The 19,492-nt window shown below is 35.9% G+C and overlaps 1 protein-coding gene across 7 annotated transcripts in view; it reads left to right on the top strand.

Annotated features, from left to right (window-relative positions):
* TMEM161B (transmembrane protein 161B) overlaps positions 1–16,617 on the top strand; it is a 71,088-nt gene extending 54,471 nt beyond the window's left edge. For 6 of the 7 annotated variants that reach the window (XM_073344430.2, XM_073344432.2, XM_073344436.2 and 3 more), the window contains 7 exons: positions 4,719–4,870; positions 5,432–5,492; positions 7,458–7,598; positions 10,410–10,523; positions 11,745–11,919; positions 15,473–15,569; positions 16,276–16,617. In XM_073344430.2, the coding sequence (XP_073200531.1) occupies positions 4,719–4,870; positions 5,432–5,492; positions 7,458–7,598; positions 10,410–10,523; positions 11,745–11,919; positions 15,473–15,569; positions 16,276–16,553 (1,018 nt within the window). In that variant the 3' untranslated portion in view covers positions 16,554–16,617. The remainder of the gene's footprint in view (positions 1–4,718; positions 4,871–5,431; positions 5,493–7,457; positions 7,599–10,409; positions 10,524–11,744; positions 11,920–15,472; positions 15,570–16,275) is intronic. The other variant, XM_073344433.2, reaches the window with a different exon arrangement.
* Positions 16,618–19,492: the final 2,875 nt, after the last annotated feature.

Below are 19,492 nucleotides of genomic sequence, written 5' to 3'. Positions count from 1 at the left end.
TCAGCACCGCCACTGCTTCCTGTATCTGGAGGGTGCATGGCCAGATTGCAGCAGTGATCCCTGCTGGCCAGCAGGGCCCATGGGGGCCTCTGGCAGCCAGATTATAGTATAGTTCCACTCCAGTTTACATGAGGGGCCAGTGCAAGCACAGAATGGCCCTATGACCAGGGAACACACCATCAATTGCTCCAACAGCTCTCACCCAAAGAGTTAAATTGTCAGGTTTTATAAATATGCCCACAATTTATATTCTGAAGTACATAAAATCAACAGAAGGCAACATGGCCAATAAGGGGTTAATTCCAGAACAGCTTATTTTGTTTTGATGATAGGTGCTTTTTTTTCCTGTTTTGATGTTGAATGTTGGGTTTTACTAAGGATTAGGCAGTCAAAGATGCCAACCGAATCCTATGGAAATTGGATGTGATGACTGATCTGAAAGGTTTCCAGTTATTTGTTATAGGAGTTGTGATTCAGTGCAACAAGCAAATAGTAGCTTTTTATATAGTGGTGTAATAGAATCCTAGAATATCAGGGTTGGAAGGGACCTCAGGAGGTCATCTAGTCCAACCCCCTGCTCAAAGCAGGGCCAATCCCCAATTTTTGCCTCAGCTCCCTTAATGGCCTCCTCAAGGATTGAGCTCACAACCCTGGGTTTAGCAGGCCAGTGCTCAAACCACTGAGCCATCCCTCCCCCCATATAGTATAGATACACTATATCTATACTATACACTCTAATAGATGTATAGCATAAACTTCTGAACAGAAAACGATTCCATGTGTACTTTTTGGTTTCTCAACAGAAACTTAGTCTTGAATGAACAATAAATTTCAAGAGTTTAAAATATAATGATAGACATCCCCAGTAAGTTATCACACAGTTGGCAACCGAGATTGAGTTTCAGTTCAGGAAGATCTTTTATTGCCTGTTAGCCGAAGAGAAAAATGAAGCTTTTAATCGCCAGATAGACTGAGGAAGTTGCACTGACAGTCTGTACCTCGGAGGCAGCAGTCAGACGGCCTGCTGAACCACCTGGCCCTTATCACACTAGTATTTAATATTTTTGAGAGGATGCGTGATTCACTGTAAGCAGTAACTTTTTCATCTTTGTCAAAACTCAATATGTTTTGAGTAGTATGTTTTTGTTCATAGAATCTTAGGGTTGGAAGAGACCTTAGGAGGTCATCTAGTCCAATCCCCTGCTCAAATCGTTCCTGTATTGTGTTTCAAATCTTGGCATACCACTAGTTGTAGGTGAGGATAATCAGTTACTTGTAGAGTGATGTATTTCATGATTCTGAAGACTGCTGTTCATACTGCCTTTTTTAAAAAACAAACAAAAAAACCACACCCCAAGGCTAGACACTTGATGACAATTTAGATGTAGCAATTTATAGCCAACACCCTTACAGATCCTACAAACTTAAAACTAAATCCCTAGCAGTGGGCTCGGGGGGTGGCCCAAGAGAGGGGAAAAAACTGGGGAACTGATCTTTCAGCAATAGCATCTATTAGGACAGTGAATGTGTCTCAATTTAAAAGTACTAAGGAAATTCCCTAAAAAAATCTGATTGATTGGGACATCTTAAGACAAATAAGTTTTTTACAATACACAATTTACTTTTGCATGTTTTTTGTTTTTCCCTGGGCAACATGCTTTTAAATGGGGTCCCACACGTAATCATGATGGTTGCAATGGTAGTTAACTGTGTGGTCAAAAATCGCTATTTTGCATTTTGGAAGCAGCTTGTCTTCATCTGTACAACCATAAAAGATGGCCTTTTAGGTAACTTAAGTTTCCTAATCCTTTAAGAAAAATCATTTCCCTTCCAAAAATGTCTTTGTATATTGTTGGGGGCAGCCTATCATGTTATGAGAACTCAGGAGCGAGACAGGTGACTCGTTACTTTTCACATGGTTTTTCTCTTCTCTTGTCTCCTTAACTTGACTGGGTGGTGAAATGGGTGAACTTTAGTTAAGACATAATTAAGGTCTGAGAGTTGACTGGCATCAAATTTACACTCTGAGCAAGAAGCTATTTCCGGATAGAAATAGGATGCAGTGACTAGTTTGCTCTTCTACTTTTCTTTTTTTAGAGTACATGTGCAGACATTTCAGCAAAATAAATGTATTTTTGTGTTCTGTGTAAGGTATTGATTAACTTTGGTATCATAGCAATGTAATAAGTTAGTGTGAAGGAATTCCCGAATTGCTATTTACTTAAGCCCCTTCAGTTCTACTTTAATAGAGTATATTGCACGGATTTTACACGTTTTTAATACCCCATGTGACTAAGTAATTAAAAAAATCTTATCAAAACTGCATAAAATGAAGAACATACAAATTACCACAAGTGACTGATACAAGTCAAGTGAGTGTGGGATATCACCATTTGTCATTCAGTGACTTGAGTACGGAAGTGGGAGTCAGGAGGTCTGGGTTTGATTCATGAGTCTGCCATTTACTACTTCATCACACTATGCCTCAGTTTTCCAGTCTATAAAAGTCAATGACACTTGCCTGTTTACATAAGGCACTTCAAAATATGTAGGTAAATACCAATGTACTGGTATTAAGTGTGTTATAATAATCCAGTAAGTGTGACTTTTAAATTTAAAATTTCAAGAGAATTTTTTTTCTCATATAAGGTATTTACACGCACACACATACAAGTGATCTTAAAATTTCACCAAACGTTTATTTATTGGTGAAATTTTAAGATCCCTTAGAAAGCCACTTGTTAAAGGGTATATTGTTCTAGTTATATACGTGTTAGTGAAATGCAGTGAAACATGCATTGACATAAAAGTAGTGAAGTGCAACACCTCACTGAACCCTCCATATTCTGTTATGAAAAAGTGTGTCTTCACCCAGAAGCACATATGCTATTCAAAAGGTTTCACTAAAATGAATTAAATAAAATAGATTGTTCTTAAAAATGCTTTTATAACCTTAAAAATATTGTACTAATATAAATGGTTATGGTGTTGTGTAATGGAAAAATGGGTTATGGCTTACAGTTATTCTCTGTTTTGTCTATGGCCTTTTTCTGTTCTAAATGGATAGTGTAGACTCATTGACACAACTATTTGTTTGAATATGGATTTGATATCTCCTGCACTTTAAAAATAAATTCAATTATAGTGGACTGCAGCTTGTAGTAATAAGAGGTATATCGTGAAATATTAATCTTAATCTATTGTGCAGTTATGTATCTAATTATATTTAGAAATGCATTTAAAAGGAGTAGTCGTCAATGAAAGTTTAAAAGCCGCTTGATAAAAGGTCAGGTGACCTATCAGATGTTCATATTTGTGGCGAGTTGGTTATATGAAAGAACTTTACCAGAGTGCATAAGGTACCTAGAATCTCTACCTCTCCCTTTTGAAATTCTCTTCTAGGTATTACTGACTTTGTTTCTAGTTTGCTAATAATTAACTTCTATAGTTGATAACTCCCAAACACATGATGATAAACTGCATAGTAATAAAAATGCTTACTCCTTATGTATAAAGTTATTGTTAATTGAATGCTGTTCTGTACTGTCCAGGTGGTCAGCATTTTTTTTTTTAAATACCAAAAAGTTTTCTCAAGGAATATTTGTCTTGTTTACCCTGATTTTTTTTCAAGAAAACTATATATAGGTCACTGCATTTTTATAGAATTTCCATTTTTATTCAGTGAGTAAAGTAAATTATTGGAAATAAGTAGGGTTTGTCCTCATAAGTACTAAGAAAGTGAAGCCTGATTGAGAGGGGACATGATTTTTTTTTTCACTACGACTACTTGAACTTTAACACTTGTGTAACTCAAAGGCTTAACAAACATCTGAGGAAAAGCTTTTGTGCTAAATATTCAACTTCCTCTTTTCAGTTAAGGATAGAGAAAGCTCCCAATCCACGCCTCTGAGTCCTCCAAAAAAAGACCTCCAGGAAAAGAGTGATGACTAAACTAGACATCTTGATTTCTCCGAAGTAAAAAACACACAAGGGATGAATAAAACTTTTGAGGTTTTTCCTATATGAAGAAGAAGCAAAAAGTGGGCACAAATCATTTCCTTCCCACAAATCATTAAATCTTGACCCTGTTGAAGTCAATCGGAGTTTGTCGTTGACTTCAGTAGTCAGAATTTTGCCATTTAAGATTTTCTTAGTTAAACTTTAAGCCAGAGACTGGGATGTGCAACTACCACTAGGGGTTAGAATTGCATGTATTCATTTGCTGCTTTATAGACATAATCTTGGCTATTTTGAATATTAGCATGACATATATTAAATCTTGAATTATAGCATTTGATAAATATTCTGCAATTATTTTTTTGTAAAATGTGTACTGGCTTGTAAGCTTCCATTTTTCCCAGAAGTATTAATTTGTAACAAGTTCTTTAATATAGAACAATATTTTAATTTTTGTAAAAAGATTGAATATTATTTTGGATATTTATGGCCATAAATCAAAACAAAAAAATTATCAAATGGCATCTTTCCAAAATCCCATTTTGTCAAAAAATGTCAGTTGTATACTAAATGTTCCAACATTATGAAGCATAATTCTGGTTGTATCTGGTCTAATAAAAATATTGTATTGTTTGCAATTGCACATCTCAAACAAAGCCACAGTATGGGTTCCTAAAGTGTATGTAATAACTTCTTAGCCAACTTAAGGTATAATCCTTTTTATTCTACAGAATTCCTTTTCCTTGACTTTTCTTATGTAGCAAGATACTGTTCTCATTGACTACTCACTACTTCAAAGTAGAAGATGGTGGTGAAAGATCTCTCTGTGTCACCTTTGGCTTTTTTTTCTTTGTCAAAGCCATGGCAATCCTTATTGTAACTGAAAATTATCTAGAATTTGGACTTGAATCAGGTAATTTTATGACAATATTTATGAGCTCTGTTTACTTTCATGTCATGTATCAATATTATACCTTCAGATATCTTTTTTTAAGAGTATCTGTTTTAAAACAAATTCTATTTTAGATATACTTTTGAATCTGCATCCCCAAATATCTTTTATTAAAAGTACATCTTGTGTAATTGCCTTGCTTTCCTTCAGAGTATTTTTCTGTGTAGTCTATTTGTTTTTGTTAACTATTTGTTTACCTTTTTTATTTTGAACCCCTTTTAACCTCACATGGTTAAGTGAGGCTCCTCTGATGCTGAAAAATTACTTATATTCTTAAAGAATTAATGTAAATTTTATTCATGTTCGTGGAGTGCACAAATATCAAAGGGATGTTTTCAAAGACTACTCCTGCTAATAACCAAGTTTTATTGCATTGTGGCATGCTAATTAGCACATGAAAGAGCTAAACCAGACTTATGAAAACTTATTTAAAAGATGTTCTGTTTTCTAGCATTTTCTTTCAGGAGATATTCCATGTTTGCACCATGATTTTAAAAATAAAATGTCTGTTTCTCTCTGCAGGGTTTTCAAATTTTTCAGAAAGTGCTGTGCAGTTTCTTGAAAAGCAAGGTTTGGAATCCCAGTAAGTTTCTGAAAAGTACACCTGTGTGCTTTACACTACTGTAATTTTTTTTTTTACCATACCACTTGTTTTTTGGTAGCGAGCGTTTGTCTCTTGATTATTCACTTGTGTGCTTTGGTCTTGTACTGTGTTTATTAATGTGAAAGAACTGGATCAATACGACTAATCCAGCTCTACATTCAAATTACTTGACATGTCTTGGTCTAATGCTTTTTGTTAGTTTTCTTTTTTTTTTTTAATTCAAATCAGTCTTAGGTTAACCTATTAAATATAGTTCAAAATTACAAGCATTTTTCTCCGACTACTTCTTACACAACCACTTCATCTTAATATTACGTAAACTTCGACACACCTCTGAGGGTAAGTATTGTCCTCACTGTATAGATAAGGGGACTGAGAGGTGAAATGCTTTGCCCAAGGTTACAGATGGAGCCTGTGGCAAAGTTGACAGTAGAAGTCAGTTTTGGCTCCTAGTTCTGTGTTCAAGCTGTTGTTTCATACTGCCTCTTGTGCAAATATGATCCATCTGCCTTAGGACCCCCAAGTTTTATGTGACTGACAAAGGCATATCCTATAATCAAAGTGATGTTGCTTACATACTCTATCACAATAACTATAAATAGTCCCTTTTGCAAGTAATATTTTAATCTGTGTTTTAAAATATTTAGAGGATGTCAGTCACACTTACCCTTATATGAAGTGAATTGTGATGGTTGTGGGAACATGACTTTGAATTTCTTTTGGGTATTAATTCTAAACTGCCATATTAATATAATATTTTTGGGAAGGGGTATCTGAGGACTCTGGGTCTTAACTAAATCAACCTTTAAAATAACCTACTGAACGTTTTGCATTTCCTAACCTGTGGTCTATCCTCCTTGTAAATTATTCTGATTGTGGTTTGCTAACTTTTTAATTAATTTTCCAGTTAGTGCCTGTCTGTCCTCATTCCCTTTTGAACTGCACTGCAGTGTCTTGGCAATTTACAGGCAGCGATTGCATGGTCATGACATCTCTTGGGAGTTGAATGAGATGGATTATGAATGCATCTACTGAAATTCTCTTGTATGGGTCCCCTAGACTCTATTATAATTTGTTGCCCCCTATTAATAGTAATCTCTATTTGTATTGCATCATTTAGGTCTTTGATTCTCGCATAATCCTGAAGACGGGGGTGCAAAAAGTTCAAATACTTGATTCTAGATTTTGTTTAAGTCCATTATACATTTATAAAAATATTGCATGGTTCAATAATAAAAAAAGTGGTCCTCTTGGGAGATAAGTGAATTAAAATTATCCATTTATCTAATGGTGATAGGTAACTAGAGTAACAGTAGTTTAATATATTTGAGTGCTACTTAGTGAGTAAAGGTTGAATGCAAGCAAAATAGCATAACTTAAAACAGTGGCTAATGTACTTTAGCTTTTCTCTGTTGATCAGTTTGATCTTACAGGTCAGTCGGTCTCTCTCTCTCTCTCTCTCTCTCTCTCTCTCTCTCTCTCTCAACGTTGTTTGTTTGTTAACTATTTCTGCTAACTGTTTTTATTCCTTGACCTTCACATAGACTTCAATATGCAGGATTATTTTTTGTGTGTTTTACAGTTAATGATGTCTCTTTTTTACAGGTTATTTTCTGCATAGTACCAAATTTACAAAATATATTTCTTGGAAGATTGTTTGTATTTTTCTGCATAGAAGCTTTTTCTGGCCTTTTTTTTAAATGTACAGTCTGCATGGGCTTATTAGGTTTTTATTCTAAGTTGCTGAATCTATTGCTAGTAATTCTAGGCTCAGCCAGTCTTGGCATCCTAGCAAGATGGAGTTAAACTGCTTTCTTCAAAATCTTGAATGAATGCCTTTTTGCTGTTGTTTTTTTAAAAAATAGTTAATTGTTGGGGGGATGGGATGAAGTGTTGAGGAAAAAACCTTTAAAATTTTAAAAAAAATAATTTCCCTTTTTTTAGGGGTCCTGTGTCTAAACTAACCTTCAAATTGTTCCTGGCTGTTCTTTGTTCACTTATTGGTGCTTTTTTGACATTCCCTGGCTTACGACTGGCTCAAATGCATCTGGATGCTCTGAATTTAGCAACAGGAAAAATAACACAGTAAGAGAAAATATATATACATAGATACATGCTGTTAAGTCTTTTGAATATCTTTTTTTATGTACAAAGAAGTAATACAATTCATTTCCAATGAGAAACTAGTGATTCGCTAGGACTTCCTCCCCCCATTTCCAAACTGCTTTCTCTAGTCTTCCAATAGGCCTGCCAGCTTCCTTTGCACCACCCATACCTTCCTACTCAACCTGTACTGTCCGTCACTAGATGACTGGAGAGCCAATAAAGGAACGTTCTTTTCTCCCCTTCTTGTATAGGAGCTTCACACTGATTGGCTCTCCTTCTCCACTTTGGTCACATTTTTGGCAGATTAGGAAATAGTGATGAAAAAAGGCACAGCTGCCAGTTTCAGATGTGCTCCATTCCCTGAATGCTTGTAAGATTAGGGGCAGGGTACAGAAAGAGAATAGTGTGGAGAGAAGTGTTTTCAGGAGGGCAATAAAGAAAGCAAAACAAAATCAAGCAGAAAAAACTAACCCCTAATTTTCAGTCTCTTTTAAACCTCTGACTGAAACTGCAATTTCATTTTATATTTGTTGCACCTTAAATACATTGTAATTAGGAAACCATGTAGGAAGAGCAAGTTCAAACTGCAGCAGGCATGGAGTAGCATCTTTTAAAATGATAAAAGAATAAAATCCAAGTGTCATTTTCAATAAGGTTGAATAGGTAAGTGGCTATTACTTGTGACGCTATTTATATATTCACAGGTATTTAATTGGGGAGAGGGAGTTGACACCAGATTAAAGCCACATTTTCAAATCTAGCTTCTTACCTAGATAGAGGCCCAAATTCAGAAATATTTTATTTAATACACTTTAAAAGTCCCTTCAGGTTTTCTGAGTACCTAATCCCCACTGACAATCCTGGACTGTAATATCCTAATATTTAATTATACTTGTTCTTGGTGACGTATAGAATAAAAAATCTTGTTGTGTGGCTATTTTTAATGTTTAATTTTGATAGTCCTTTTAATTTTCTTTCAGCAGCACCATTTGTGTGTGTGTGTGTGTGTGTGTGTGTATTTTCTGTAGTTACCCATCCACCCCTTTTCCACGAGTTGCTTTGAGTGCTTTCAGCCTTTCTCACACTACTCCAATGGACAAAAATGGAATCTTGCCACCCCTTTACACATTCTAGTCCACTAACCTAATGATGTGACTTAAATAAGCAGAAGAGCAGGTAAAAGCCTTTCACAAGCTACTGAACTGCTTTGAGCTGCTCCTTGATGCTGTAGTGTTCCCTAGCAACACTGCATAGCTAGCACTGCTTTTTTATTTCTGAACCAGTGATTTACTCAGACTGCATGATGAGATGCTTCTGAAAGTACAAATACAGATGGTTTTAAGAGTCTTATTAGCAGTTTTTATTGAGTGACATCTGATATTTTTAGGATAAGTTTTTATTCACCTGGTTGTCTCCCCTATAGTATTGTAGCACTTCCTTTAGATATGGGAGTATGGGCAGTCTGGCTCAGCTAATATTGCATTGGTGCACTGGCACCAACATTTAATCCTATACCCACTGAAGTCGATGGAAATATTTCCATTGTACTTCAGTGGGTGCACAATCAAGCCCTTTTGAGGTTGTACTGATATTAACTTTATGAGAGGAACTGAGAATGGGCTTTATCTTCACAGAACACAGCTTCATTTAAAAAAACAAAAAAAAAGTTCATTCTTGTTTTGCACTCCCACAACTTGGTTTTTATTTTAACCATACAGTTTAATTTGCTGTGAATCCAATACCTTTAAAAGTAACTATTCTAGAAATGATCTACTATATTTCTTTTAACGTTTTCTCTCCGAGCGTCTATAATTGGATGCAAGTACCAAATTTCACTTTGAGTTAGTTAAGGTTCCCAATTAAGAAAATCTATACAAAATTGGGAAATTTGACTTGCCAGAAATGATAAATGTTTCCCTGATTTTGTGTGGATAACAAAAGCTTATCTTTTCAATAGTACAAAAATATTCAGATACATTCCTTATTTCACTTTCCACTAATGGAATTGAATATTTTCAATAATTATCAGTTTGAGATACTGAGTTCCTCGATTAAACATACATTATACCAATGTAGATATTTACAACAGTTGTCACTTACCATGTTGCTGTGTAACATGTGTTTCCTTATGGTTCATTAGAATACACTGAAATAGGAGTTTATTCAAAGTTGTGCACCTTTCACCACAGTATCTAATAATTATCATGAAATTGCACTGGCTAATTCTTTTGTTGTTAAAATCCCATAAGCATGCTGAAGAAAAAGAAAAAAAATCCCTATTTCCACTACTTTCTCATAGTTATTGAGAAACTCCCATATTATTTTTAGGCTTGGAAGGATTTGATTTTTATTGGTGTATGTCAGTAAACATTTATTTCAGCATACATACAGACTGAAAAAAAGATGTTTCCATCAATGATTGTTTGAAATTTACAGATAGGCAAAGTCAGAAAAGTGCTTCCTGAGTTTGTTTTATTTAAGGATATTTACTTTGTATATTTTTACATGTGATGTTGACAACTTCGTATTTTACAGTTGTCAAGCTTTAACTTTTTGACTCTCAACGTCTACTGGCATTAAATAATTTCCTGCCACTGTGAAAATTTAAATCTATAAAAATTGTTAAGAATGCTTAAAATTAAACAAGTATATTATCAGTCAAAAATATATTAAAAAAACAAATTCTGCCAAGCCTCATTATTTTCAACAATTTAGAGGTAGGAAAACCTGGATTACCAGTGTAATGATTGTATGTATTAAATATGTTTTTCCTTTTCTCTTTCCTTTCAGAACATTGCTGCATATAAACTTCTTGGCACCTTTACTTATGGTCTTATTGTGGGTAAAACCAATCACCAAGGACTACATTATGAACCCACCTCTGGGCAAAGAGAGCGTGCCTTTGTAAGGTTCCTTTTTAACATTTGTTCTGAAGTCTTAGGATCAGACTCTCACCCCCACTCTGTTCCATTTATGCCATGTAAAAGGGCTGAAGTGGCGTAAAGGGGCCTTAAAATCCCTGGTTCTGGCCATGGAAGGAATCCTTGGCTTAGGCTCTGCAGAGATTCCAACATAGCCCTAGGAAGCTGGTATGGCATAGGCTGGGCTTGTATTTGTCAAGCTATAACTAGTGTTGTCCAAACTCTGTGCACACACAAGTGTCTAGCTTGAGTGATAAGTGGTGCTTTAAGCTTGAACAAGCTGGCCTATTACAGGGTATGGGTTGAAGGTCAAGTGCTGCTGACACCTGAGAGCTAGTCATGTAGTGGTGATGCAGCAGCTGAGTTAGCATAATTCATCAAACACTAATCCAATCACTCTAACAGAATTGCTGTGCTGCTAATCAAATAACTCTCTGTAGCTGGGGTGTTGTCTTGCAGTGTGGTCAGTAGAGTAGCTAACTTCCTTTGGGGAGGAGGTGTTCCTACACTGACAGAAAAACCCCTTCCGCAGTGTAGGCTGCATGTACGCTATGGGGTTTCAAAAATAATAATAATAATAAATAATAAAAACAACTAACTCGGTAAAAATAAGTTTGAATTTTTACGTTTTCGTTTCTAGAAATAAAAGCTGTCTAATAGCTGTGACCACTTTGTATGCCAAAGAAAGTTGCATTGGGAGTGAACTCAATAATTTAATTACAATTTGAGTTTTTGTACTTAAATCTTTAGTGTTTTTTTTTTAATTTAGAAATAAATTATTGCGGTGACGTGGCATTTAACCTGGCTAGAGGGCCAAAGATGTAATTAGGCTATACTTCAGTTGATATTTTACAGCTGTATAATGAGGATTCCAAATCTTAAAGCATTTGGAATGCATAGTTCTTATTTATTATTCTAGATTGCTTGAAATCGTCAATATTGACAGAACTTCCCAGTTTTTCCTGTTGCAACCACTTGGGTATTTATATAGGCCTAATGCTATGGCATGAGTAGGAAGTGTAAGGAACTAAGGGAGAAAGGAAAATTGTATATTGCTTGCACATGAGCGCTATAAATAATTGTATTAAATATTTCCTTCAAGACATGTCAAGTTTTTTGTACAGATAATATAATGTAAACAGATATATAGCATTAAGTATAAGATGACTTTTGGAGACTATTACTATACTGTTTTGATCCACAGAATGTCAGAAGCAACATTTGATACGGTACGACTGTGGATAATTATCCTATTGTGCGCTTTACGGTTGGCCATGATGCGCCAACACCTGCAAGCCTACCTTAATTTAGCACAGAAATGTGTGGATCAGATGAAAAAGGAGGCTGGCAGAATAAGTACAGTTGATCTGCAGAAAATGGTAAGTAGAATGGAAGAAAAATGGTAAATGTATGAAGTGATTCGCACACGAATTTTAACATAGCTTGTTGGGCACAACACATTGCCCAGGCCTTGTACCTTTCCACAGGCTCAGAATTCACATCCAAAAATCATAAACTGAGAGGTTTCCTGAGTATGTTCTTTTACAAGAAGACTCCCATTGCAAGGGGAAAAACCCTCAAATTCAGAATATGCAGAGTTGAACTGATATTTTCCACACACCACAGCCACACAAACTAAACTGTGCTTCCTTTGCTCCATATCCTAAGGAGTCCCTACAGGCAATCACAGTACTATACCTATCTCAACCTCTTTGTCCGGCATAATCTCTGGCAATCAGCTACTGTATTTCCAAGATGAATGGTGCAACACAGACTTCTGCAAAGGTCTGTGGAGTGTATTAATAAGTAGTGATTTGGACTTATGGTGGGCACAGAGGAAATGGGTGGATTTGTTAGGAGAAGCAAGGGTGCTGTTATAGTCCCACTTCCACAGAGGCAAAGGTAAGGTTGTATGACTGTATACTGTGCTAAATGTGTGGAGATCCTTGAACTGTGAAAGGAATTATATACAAAATAGTATAAATTTAAAAAAAAAAAATCTCTTCCATTTTAAAGAGCTGAACGATATGGCAATTTTGTAAGTGTCTCAAAAAATGTACTCGCCTGCATGTACAAGTACTTGTCCATCTTGTTACTATGATACAACTGAATAATTATTTCTTTTTAGCAGTCAAATTACTGTGGCCAAATAAGTGGATAGAAATGTGTAAGGCCACTGTGTAACTATTTGGGAGGGATATGATAAAGAAAAGAACCAGAAAACAACCCTATAATCATGTAAAGCTAGGCCTCTGTCTTTTTTTCTATGCTTATCTGTCTTCCTCTATGGGTAGAAGGAATGTGAACTGTGTGTAACCTGTACTCCCCACTTTGGGGAAAGAATTCCTTATACAGATAAGCCTCCATGTTTATACCTACCCCAGAACTTCAAACAGACTGGGTTAACCGGCTTGAACTGGAAGAGATATCACACTGTATGTTGAACCAGGCTATAAAAGCCCATCTCTGTTCTTTGTTCGGGGCTTCACCATTTTCCTCTGTAAAGGAATTGGTGAGCCCTTCAGCTGTCGTACTTGCTAGCATTAAAGTGCCTCACTTTATCAAAGAGCCAAAACTCTGTGTTTTGTTTGGCTAATACAGAAGTCCAGGGAAGGCTACCCTCCTAACCCTAGAGGGGAGGGGAAACCTTTTTCCCTAACAGGCTCATTTTGCAGAGAAGTACGGAGTGTAACATGTTAGTCAGTTTCATGGGAGATGTGATATGGAAAGTGTCATATAGCACAAAAATGCACTTGTCTATTTTAGGTTTTTCAGTAATAGTACTTATCACAATGACCATTAGTGTAGTATCTGTGTCACCAGTGAAATATTAAGGAGCTTCGAAGGGGATTTCTAGCCCATATTTTTTAGTCAGAAACATGGTGACTAATGTGGGGCTTCAGGATTAAGGTGGATTTATTCACAGGGCTCTTCTCACAGTCAATACCAGAATGAGTCCAGTTGTTGCTGTTAGGAACCTTGATGTTCTCTTTAATCAGCATCTTTCTGCACCCATGTTTCTCGTGTTATCTGGAAAATGCAACATCTTCTAAATATCTCAGTTAACTATAAGTTTTTTGTAATTTTCATATTGCAAAAGCCTATTCCATACAATGCCCTCTATTTCAGTCTTCCAAAATCCTCCTTTTCAGTCAGTTCAAAGCCACTGAACAAAATCAGTTTTTGTTTTATCTGACTATTTGTGTATCACCTCCTCTCTTTTTGGTCTTCTGTTGCTGTGACCAGGAAATGATCCTTCAAATCCTTTTCCTTTATAGGTTGCTACTTTTCTGTTTGATCATATTCTATCAAAGGGGGAGCAGTCATCTTATTATGCTTTGGTTTCGTGGTCATCATACTTCCTCTTCGGTATCCAGTGTTTTGGAACTCTCTTCCCCATACTGTCTTTTTGACATTTTTTCATCTCAAAACCCTTCCCTCTTTTCAGTGCTATTTTAAAGAATTCCATGCCTTTTCATCCTCTAGGCAAGGCCAATATTTTGTTCTCACTTAAGACGTATAGTTGACTTTTTCATTGCTGATTTTGTTTTTTTGACTTCGTCCTCTTATTTTTCCCCTAAAATAGGTCAACAGTTATATGTAATGTAACAGTAGTGATTAAGAGAGGAGGACCCACTCCCTGTGAAGAAATAAAATTTAAAAGTGGAGTCCAATAAAACATAATCTGAAGTGAAGATTCTTTACGTGAATTCTGTTAACCAGTTAAATTAACCACGGAGCTTCTATTCATATTTCTCATTTTTCTGACCATTTTCATTTACTAATATCTCACATTGTTAAACAAAAGCACCTAAATCCCATTTCCCAAAAGGGACTTAGACTGGGGTGGGCAAACTATGGCCCATCAGACGTTTTTATCTGGCTCTCGAGCCCCTTCCAAGGGAGCAGGGTCGGGGGCTTGCCCTGCTCCGCCTGCCCGGTGCTCTCCAGCCGCTGATTCAAAATTCCCTTGATGAGCACCATCCTCCGGCACACAGAGCCACACTGTGCAGGCACATCTTCACCCCACCTCTATGCAGCAGCACACCCAATCCCCTCCCAGTCTCCTGTGGCCCCACCCTTGAGAGCCTCGAAACCACTCAGGGACCACACCCATCCCAGCTAGGGTACTTCTGCCTGTGGCGGTGCCTGGTATGGCCACCTTGGTGTCACTGCCAGCAGAGCCACTAGGAGTCCCCAGTACCACCCATGTAGAGCCCCCCCGCTCCGCGCCACACCCCATGAGTGCCTCCTCCCTCCCCCCCCCCTTGGTAACATCCTTTATAGAGCCCATCCATGCTACACCCCAAAGAGTTCCCCTCCTCCACCATGTGTTCATGGCCCGCCATACAATTTCCATACCCAGATGTGGCCCTCGGGCCATAAAGTGTGCCCACCCTGACTTAGACCCTTAGGAGCCAAAGTCTTATTGAAAGACAGTGGGACTTAAGCATTTGCCTAAGTCACTTTTGAAAATGAGACATAGGCTTCTAAGTCACTCCAGCACTTTTGAAAATTTTTATCCAAAGTACATTAGTTTTGAGACTACTTTTTAACAAACTTCTAGTGTATAGAAATGCAGATAATTGAATTATAGCAATTTTTTTTTTAGAAAAAGTGAGATGAATGGGTTTTTTTACCTTTGCCTTTTGCAAGGAAATAACTAGTAATGTGCTCTTTAAATATTATGAAATTTTTATTAAGTCTGAAATTCTTCATGAAAAGTCTTTTTGAAGACAGTACTTTAGACACTAAAAATCTGGTGGGAAAAATCTTTAGAATGAAGCTTCTCTCATAAAGATCACATTTCTTTAAGCTGCTCTGTTTTACTGACCATTGTATTTAAATGTTTGCTATGATCATTCATAACATGTCAGCTATGTTGAGAATTTTTGCACACTAAGTCACTCATAAGGATTTTGTTGGTTTCAGGTGGCCCGAGTATTTTATTACCTTTGTGTAATTGCATTGCAGTATGTGGCACCTCTGGTAATGCTGCTTCATACAACTCTGCTTTTGAAAACATTAGGTAAGCAAAATTTGATAAATGAAAACAGTGCATATGTTTACAAAAAAATTTCTAGTCCTATTATGAAAGGCTTTTATCATTTTATATCTGTCCATTAAAAGAAAGCATGTGTAACCAATAATATACAGAGATGTTTTCTGGTCATTTAAAACAGTAGCTTTAAGACAACTCTGTCTTCTTTCTGATTTTAAGACACCTGTTAACCAGATGTTAATTCCTATTTGTGATTGATATTCCAACAGGCAACTATTTAGTATAACAAATTGAGATGTTTTATGTATATTGAAACATGGATTTTTTGTTAGCTTTTTACATTTTATAAACAATTATGCTTTATATATCATTTTATGGAAATCTGTTACATTCATTGTAGAAGATTTCATTAAGTCTTAAAACATCCTTAAAACTGCATGGACTTCTTGAACACTATTTGTAAATGAGGCATGGGTTTTGTTCTAGTATTAATAAAAGACTAGAGCAAAACCAGACATCATGAAGGATATGTCTTTCACTGTCTTAACTAGATCTGCTGTAGTGAAATTAGGGAGTTGATATCAGGCATGTTGCAATTTCATATTTAGAAAGTTATTTAGAAATAATTTTCTATTTCTAATATGTCGAGGATACTGTTGCTACATTTATAGATTTGACTAAAGTAAAAGGAGTTAGAATCTAGTTGCTTCATTTATTATCTTACTTTTAACAGGTAATTATTCCTGGGGCATCTATCCAGAATCTAGCTCTGACTTTCCAGTGGAGAACAGACCACTTCCCAGTTCAGTTTACTCTGACTCTCCATCTGCTGATGGAAAGATGAAGGTAACTGTAGTACAAATAACAATGGCATTGGGCAGCCTAAAGAACATTTTCACTCCTCTCCTATTCCGAGGACTCCTGTCTTTTCTCACTTGGTGGATTGCTGCTTGCCTCTTCTCCACAAGCCTTTTTGGGCTTTTCTATCACCAGTATCTGACTGTGGCATGAATAATCAGCTCACAAAGGAAATGTATGAAATTAACTTCTCAGTTCAAACCCATGTACCCCAGAGGGGCTGAAGAAAAAAATGGAAGAATGCACACGTGAATTAAAAACACATATCAAGTTTTATTCTTAAATGCTTCCTCTGTATTCTCAGGGTGAATATTATGTTTAAAATCACAAGTGGGTTTAACTTTTGTTACCGAATGGTAGGTAACTAACTGCTGAATTATGATATTGGAACTGTGACTAACTTTTTTGAGTGGCTGATATTGGAGGGCTAGTTAAAAGAGTAGCGCCTGTGGGTACCTTGCTTTCCATTAACACTAAGCCACCCTCAAAACTTTGTATACTGCTTCAGTCGTTGACTGATGACTCTTCGTGGTATTGAGGTACAGGTAACACTCATGGTGGCTGCCTAGTTAAACAATCTTGAAACTGAGCCATACAATGAGGAGAGAAAATAATTTCTGTTGGAACGATATTGATCACTTTTCTGTTTGAAAAGCAAAAAAAATCCAACAGGACAAAAGAAATACTGTATATTACAGTGAAGAAAGCTATGTAATATTTGAATTTAGGGTAGGAACAAATGCATGGACTCTGCAAGTATTGCTGCTGAAGAAATGCAGGAATGCTCATGTGTAAGAAGAATATTATAAAATATATATATTGTTTCAATCCCTGCGGTCATTTTAAAATAACGAATGGCCATATAAACCCTTGCAAGTACAGTATTGGTGCTACTGTTGATCCACAGATTCCATTTGGGTCTTTTAAATTTCATTTTTCCAGGTAATAGATAAATTCCATTGAATTCACAAAATATTTGGAATAGATTATCAACACTGATCAAACTGTTTAAAAAGAATAACTATAATCCTGCTGAGTGTGTATGTATCTGTAAGTATATATAAATATATATTATATATTAAATATATAATATATATGGAGTCTATAAAAATAAATATTGAATCTTTAAGTTTGCTGAATGTATGTTACAGGGCAGTGGGACAGGGACATATATGTACCTAATAAGTTCAAGTTCTCTTTTTGAATGACAATTAAATTTTTTTTTTTGAAAATTCAGCTGGAAGGGCTATTTTTTGGTGCCTCTACAAAGGTATTTAACTTTAATAAAGAACCTTTGAATTTTATTGAAAGAGATTGACCCAGAATCTTATCTTTCCTGCTCTGTGTGATCTTTGTTTGTTAGTCTAATGTGAGGTTACCCCGCTGATGTAGAAATATTGAACATCTTTTAGTCTCAGAAATATATTTTCTGTACATAAGTTTTAAAACGTATAGTAAGGAGGAGTAAAGTATTAATTTGACAAGTTTTGTTCAGTTTGAATAACAGTTCCTAAGTGGAGTATTTTGAGAACAAATTAGAAGGACAGCTTTTTTTTTTTTTTTTCAGTTGCTTTGTGTATACTGTAATCAGAAATGCAGGATTGGGAATTAATGTGGGGTAACATTTTTTTTAAATTTTACTTTAAAAAAAAAAAGTGCACTGCAGAAAGATATCTCAGTGTTTAGTATGAGAAAGTAATATTAGCCATACATAGAAAATATGGGTAATGGTTTTGGGTTTCTTTGAATTATTTGTGTAAAACTTGGAATATAGTAAACAAATGGAAAGACTGTTACAAAATGCTTAATTTAAATGTTCTAAATCTGTGGTATGGGAAAACAAAGCATCAAAGAATACTGAAAATTAAGGATTTTAGATAATTATCCATTCTTCTCTCTCCATCAAATAGTTTTGAAAGCATTCAAAAATATTTTAGCTCATTTTCTGTTACCATAATAAGGTTTATATACCACTACTTCTCACCTGCATCCCCCACTGCACGCACACGCCCTCTTAAATATCCTGACAAACCTCTTAGATCCTGCCAGTTACCATAGGAGTATAGTACTTCATAGCTAACAGTGCTGTAAACTTCGCTTATACCCTAATTTTTAATAGGTGATAGTGGCAACCACTATCTGAATGGCCTAAAGAATATTTGACTTCATAGATTCAAAACTTGAAACATTCCTATGAAAAATGCCCTTTCAGATGATTGACAGATAGGTCCAGCAATACTGGACAGGCCCATTTGCTGGGTGTGTGTTGTATATGATTAGCAATGAAAGAATAAGGTAACCTTATTCTTAGGGCCGTACCAAATTCATGGTCCATTTTGGTCAATATCAGGGTTATAGGATTTTAAAAATCAGTCAGTTTGTCTTTCTGACTGATCAAACTGATATACCTGGAGAACTGACTTTGGTAAATCAAGAAACAGCTTGATTGTCTTTCTATCTTTGTTCTGATTACCATTTCTAGCCATTGCTTCTTGATCCAGGGTTCATCCAACCCTGTGGTCCTGCAGGTTTCCGGTTGGCTATGGGTGGAAGATATTCTCTCTTCAGTGACTTTCTCATTGACTTAGAATCTTGCATAATCCATGGGACTTCTTCTACAAAACCTATCTAGGTCAGAAAATCTTTCTGACATGGGGGAAATGGACAAAAAAGAAGTAAAAAAGGACATTACTATAGTGATGAGTATGGTATAAAATAGGTCTGTTGACCTATAGTTGAATGGCATCTTCATGAGCGAATGAATAACCTGTTTTGTGCTTCATATTAAGTCATTTCTAGTTATCTTTTACCCTTGTGTATCTGTCTGCCATTCTCAACAGTAACCTGTAAAGGAAAAAGTAGGTTTGTGCTCTTTTTTGTTGTTGTTGCATCTTTATTATGTATAAAGAAGGCTTATGGGGTATGGACTTTGGCAGGAGTTCTCCTTCTTTACATTAAAAAAAAATAAGGTTTTCTTCGTTTCTCTTGGAGGATTATATGGATAGCTGCAGAAAACTAATAGGTTTCAGAAATACAAAGCAAGTAATTCCCTGACTGAGAGAAAGCAGTTTTTAGTCAGGCTGCTTAAAATG

The sequence above is a fragment of the Lepidochelys kempii genome, chromosome 5 (assembly GCF_965140285.1).
Source record: "Lepidochelys kempii isolate rLepKem1 chromosome 5, rLepKem1.hap1, whole genome shotgun sequence".
In the NCBI taxonomy this organism is placed as follows: domain Eukaryota; kingdom Metazoa; phylum Chordata; order Testudines; family Cheloniidae; genus Lepidochelys; species Lepidochelys kempii.
The sequence above is the reverse complement of the archived record's forward strand: the minus strand, read 5'-3'. Positions and strand labels throughout refer to the sequence as shown.